Here is a 5,267-nt window from a genome sequence, read left to right as displayed (position 1 = left end):
CAGTGTAGTAACTATACCTATTTAGTACTAACATATTGTAAGTAACTATGAGTAACATACTTAGTACTTACACGTTATTAGTAACTATGGTTTAACGTCATTGTCGTTACTCTTACATGGGATGCATGCATAATAAACAATGTATAACATAAATGAACCTCTTTTTAGTAAAATTGTCAGTAAAGATATGTTGTAAGTACCAGTATTTATTATTGATATATGAACACTTATTGTAATCGTCAGTATTTATTATTGATATATGAACACTTATTGTAATCGTCAGTATTTATTCATTGTTGTTTTTTTTATATAGTTTCGTTTTACTAACTATTAATGATACTGACAATTCTGAAACGTCGCCGGTATCCAGTATACAGCTTTTGTTTACTAACTCTTAAAGACACTCAGTTTAGCATTGTCTCAGTACCTAGTGTATAACCACTATACCTCTTAGCGATGCTTTCAGCACTGGCACATCGTTATTAACTGGTATACTACAGATCTCAGTGTTATTGCCAGTTCCAGTATATCGTCAGAAACTGTTATCTAACAACGATTTACTAGAACTCTTAGTAATACTGTCATGCTAGTATGTTGTCAGTACCTGTTATCAACAAAGTTTACTATGGCTCTTAGTGATTCTCTTAGTACTAGTATATCATCAGTACCATGTATGTAACTTCAGTTTAGTAGAACTCTTAGTTACACTGTCAGTAATAGCATGTCGTAAACAAATTCGGTTTACTATTTTTAAAGACAGACTCAATACTGACATTGTCAATACTTCAGTTTGTAATATTCTTCTTCTTAGGTTTTGTATTTTGTTTTGTTTTGTTAATCCAATCGAAACACATTTTAACATTTGGTTTAGAAATGTATTTCATTTGTGTAATAACAGGATTCTGACTATGTGAAAGAAAAACTAAATACCAACATGTTAAAATATACATAAAGATAAAAAAATATTTCAAGTTTTATTTAAAAACAAACTATTAAAACAGAACATTCGTTTGAAATATATTTACATTATTTTTCGCCATTTGAAACATACTTTATAAATATACCAGTCCCGGAATTTTCTGAAATACACTTTTGGCTCGATTTAAAAGCAATTAATACCAGTTATTTACATAACAATACACATAAAACCACACACATTTATTTTAAGTAGTGTAAGTAGCTTCACTTGGTAGTAAATAATTCGGAAAAGTGTATAAAAATACATAGAACTTTAGGCCTACGTTTTGAATATTTTCTGGCTGTTAAAGATTGTTGTATTAGCTGGTCGAAACTGCTGCAAGCAACATATTGTTTGTTTGAAGTTAAGCACAAACTTACACGATGGGCTATCTGTGCTCTGCCCATCACGGGTGGCAAAACCAGGTTTCTAGCATTGTAAGTCCGCATACACCGATGTGTCACTATGAGGGAAGGTCAAATAACCTCTATATAATACGTTATATACTTATTTAGAGACCCGAAGAAAACAACATTAAGAACTTGACTACTGACTCTCTGTTTCCGTTAGAGACCTAGCAATCGTAAAACAAACAGCGGATTATAACGGTTTTCTCATCAGTTTTGAATCAAATGTATTGGAGATTAAAGGTAGGAATGCTTTTAAGCAAATGTAGTAATACTTTTAGTTCATAAATACCATTACGTAGTGAAAAGCATGTAACCCTTTTTATATTATGAAAACAAAACTTTTGAATATTTCAACATATTGTTTTGATTCAAATCTCAATTACTTCTGTATATAAACAGAAGTATAACTCTTACTGATACTTTATTTTATTTATCCGACAAGCTTATTAAGCGTTATCAGACAGCAACGAATATAAATCTACGCTATAAATCGACAAATGCAACGAATACAAATACGTTCTGAGAAAGTTCGTGTTGTACACAAGTTTCTCTAGTTGTGAATAATTTTATCACAAATACAGCGGTTCTTTCATGACAGATCGGTCGGTGTCTTTGTCACAGATGAATGACCAACTTTCACTGCAGACCAGGATGTTCCATGTTTTCAACACAGGCACGTGAGAATGAGTAGCTAAAAAGTGTGAAAAAAAATCGCACAGTAAATAAGAGATCGTTTTATAAAGCCTAACAAACGAAATTTTCGTTATATTTGACTTTTTTATACGGAGTCGTGTCGGACTTCCTGTATCACACAACCAGTAAGTATAATAATTCATTTATAGATATTTTATAAAAATAAATACGTTTAAGTATTAAGTGTCATAGTTATCTATGTAATCTGTTCAAAGATGTCCTAGATGAACCAAGTATTGTTCTTTACTTTTATCTAACACATAACATACATGTAAAACATTTACTGAATTGTATAGAACAAAACTATCAGAACTATACATATTCTTATATTTTAGGTTAGCTCAGTTTATGTACTGTTTGTTCATCTTAGTTACAGTTTTAATGTTAATTCATTAGTTTGTAGTGACATATACTAAATAAGATATATATTACTGATGGTATATTACTATATCATTAATTTATAGTGGCATATACTGAATAAGAAAAAAATTACTGATGGTATATTACTATATCATTAATTTATAGTGGCATATACTGAATAAGATATATATTACTGATGGTATATTACTATATCATTAATTTCGTTTGAAGACAAAAATGGAATTATTGTGAGCAATCGTTTTGTAAGTAAAGTTTAAAAATGCAAAAAGTGTAAGAGTGATGGTTAATTATTAGTCTTTAAATAAGTCATTGGACAGCAAAGAGTAATGAGAAATTAAAGTAATAAAACTCAAATATTTTCTGTAGTTTAAAAGGTGGAAATTCACAATGTTTGTCTGCCAAAAAAAAAAAAAGCATTCTCACCGAACAAGTATTCAAAACTTCAAACAAACCAATTGGCGAATTTAATAAAATCCTCGTCTTCGTAGTTAAGCTCAGCTATACCAGAATAGCTTGTTGTCCCTTTAGGGTAGCAATCTCTGGTGCTGAGCGTTGACAATAAGATGTCATTAGTTGTGCTACCCGGTGAGGATGGAGTTTCATAGTCAGTGCTCCCGGTTGGAGATAAGGTACCCTGCTGGAAATTAACATTGATTGGCGTTGTCTCAGTTGCTAGATGAGACGCGGAAAGTGGAGTAGTTTCTGAAGGAATACAGGATGAAACTGCTGATGAAGGATAGGTCGGTAGCAGGCTACAGGTCAAAGTGGAACAGGTAGTATCACGTCCAGCTTCTGTTGTTGGTATAGTTAGCAACGTTTCATCATAGTAGTCACTCTCGTCCTGATGAGTCAGAAGATCCTGTAGTTGTTTGATGTATTCCACAGCAGATCGCAACGTTTCCACTTTGCTCATCTTTCTGTTCTTGGTACCATTTGGCACGTGCTGTCGAAGCGTAGCAAAACCCATGTTCACGAGCCGCACGCGGTTTCTCTCGCGCTCATTTCTTCTAGCTACTGCTGCTGGTCGACACGGCTGCAGCAGGAATCCCAGTGCCCCGCACGAATTCCGACGCTTGCAGCGTAAAAAATCGGAAGGGTTTTCATTCCGCATACTCAGTATTGATGATGTAAAAGTTTAAAAGAGTATATCGAATAAAAAACAAAGAAATGGCGAAATTCTTGCTCGATGTCAAAGAAAATTCGGTGTCTTATATAGGTATAGTGTTTAAGTCTATTTCTTGTGGTAAAAAATTACGTTCACACCTCGTGGATGCTACCGAACAAACTCACGTTAGTCGAAGTCAAAACCACTTCATTCGAATGTTAGAAGAAGTAGTGAAAATCCCTACTGTAGGACCGTGGAAAAGTGTGTCGTCCGAGACCTCTTCCCGTTAAAAAACCTTCATCTCATGAATACTAAGCTCCTCCTCCTAACAGCTGCCATTGTACACTGTATTCTCTCATTCTACAAATTTCGTGTGCGGGACGCGTGGCCCTGACAGCGGCGCAACTAACAACACGACAGTGCCTCAGGGGCTCAGACTCCATTTCGCGTCTAGCTAAAGCCAAGGATGTCGACTCAGTTACGACAACAGTTAAAACATTTTATCTTCTCTTTTCATTATCCGTATGGTTTACGAACAAATGCCTTTTATGAAAGAAGAAAGGTCGGAAACGGTGGACTAGAGACCATTATTTGTATCAAACGGAGAAATGTTAAGATAGAAAATATACGTAAAAAGCGATCTCCTTGAAACTTTGTGCGACAGCTTTTTAGTATATTTTTGAAATGGCGATTTTTCTTAAAATTCGTCATGGTTAGAATCTCACAAAAACCTGTCATCAAAAGCACATGTTGGCCACTTGCCAAGGCCGTGTGCCATAGGAATAGACGCCAGCCGTCAACTATTTCAATGTCATTACGGCACGCGCCCAGCACGAGCCTTTCGCTTGTCATAGTGACACGCGCCAACCAGGGCTGGCCCGTTTTCCTTCTTCTTCTTTTTTATGTGTATGTGTGTGTGTATGTTTTTTCGAGCTCTTTTCTAGTATCTAGTTAAAGCGTTGGTTCATGCCCAAACAGCGCCATCTTATGATTTTATGTGAAACTAGTGTACTTATATGTTTTGCAGTAGAAATTACATAAAAATTAATATCAAATTCTGTGTTTAAAAGTAAGTCGTAGGTTAAATTGTTTGTATTTGTAAATGATCTATGAATAAATGAAGATCAAATTTAGATTTTGTTGAGAGTGTGTAGGTATTGCAGAAGCTTTCATTTGTTTGTTTGTAATTAAGTTCAAAGCCACAGAATGGGCAATCTATGTTGTGCCCACCAGTAGTATCAAAATTTGGTTTCTGGTGTTATAAACCGCTTCAGACTTGCTGCTGCACTAGTAGGGAGGGAGGCATATGTTTGTTTTTATTAAGCTGTCTGTGCTGTGCCCACCACTTATCAAAACTAGGTTTTCAGTGTTATTAGTCCTCACGATTACTGATGAGCCACTGCACTAGCTAGCCACTTTATGAGGCCTCCGTCTACCATTACGTTGGACCACATAGACTTGACAGGCTAGGTTTGTTTGTTGGCTTTTGAATTTCGGGCAAATCTACACGAAGGTTATCTGTGCTAGCCGTTCCTGATCTAGCAGAGTAAGATTAGAGGGAAAACAGTTGGTCATCTCCACCCACCGCTAATGCTTGGTCTACTTTTACCAACGAGTAGTGGGATTTACCGTCACATTATAATGCCTTCAAGGAAGAAAGGGCTAGCAGGTTTGATGTGATGGGGATCTGATTCCGCGACCCTCAGATTACGAGTCATGC

At 35.5% G+C, this 5,267-nt stretch overlaps 1 protein-coding gene across 1 annotated transcript; it reads right to left on the bottom strand.

Annotated features, from left to right (window-relative positions):
* Window positions 1-1,014: 1,014 nt before the first annotated feature.
* LOC143225581 (uncharacterized) lies at window positions 1,015-4,401 on the bottom strand. The gene is made up of 2 exons (XM_076455278.1): window positions 2,866-4,401; window positions 1,015-2,059 (listed from the first exon to the last, which is right to left on the bottom strand). The coding sequence occupies exon 1, from the start codon at window positions 3,551-3,553 to the stop codon at window positions 2,885-2,887; it is 669 nt and encodes a 222-aa protein (XP_076311393.1). The 5' UTR covers window positions 3,554-4,401; the 3' UTR covers window positions 1,015-2,059; window positions 2,866-2,884.
* Window positions 4,402-5,267: the final 866 nt, after the last annotated feature.

This window comes from Tachypleus tridentatus, chromosome 9, assembly GCF_004210375.1.
Source record: "Tachypleus tridentatus isolate NWPU-2018 chromosome 9, ASM421037v1, whole genome shotgun sequence".
In the NCBI taxonomy this organism is placed as follows: Eukaryota; Metazoa; Arthropoda; class Merostomata; order Xiphosura; family Limulidae; genus Tachypleus; species Tachypleus tridentatus.
The sequence above is the reverse complement of the archived record's forward strand: the minus strand, read 5'-3'. Positions and strand labels throughout refer to the sequence as shown.

Coding starts and splice junctions, on each gene's coding strand:
- LOC143225581 (XM_076455278.1), bottom strand. CDS start 3,553: ATGCGGAATGAAAACCCTTCCGATTTTTTACGCTGCAAGCGTCGGAAT.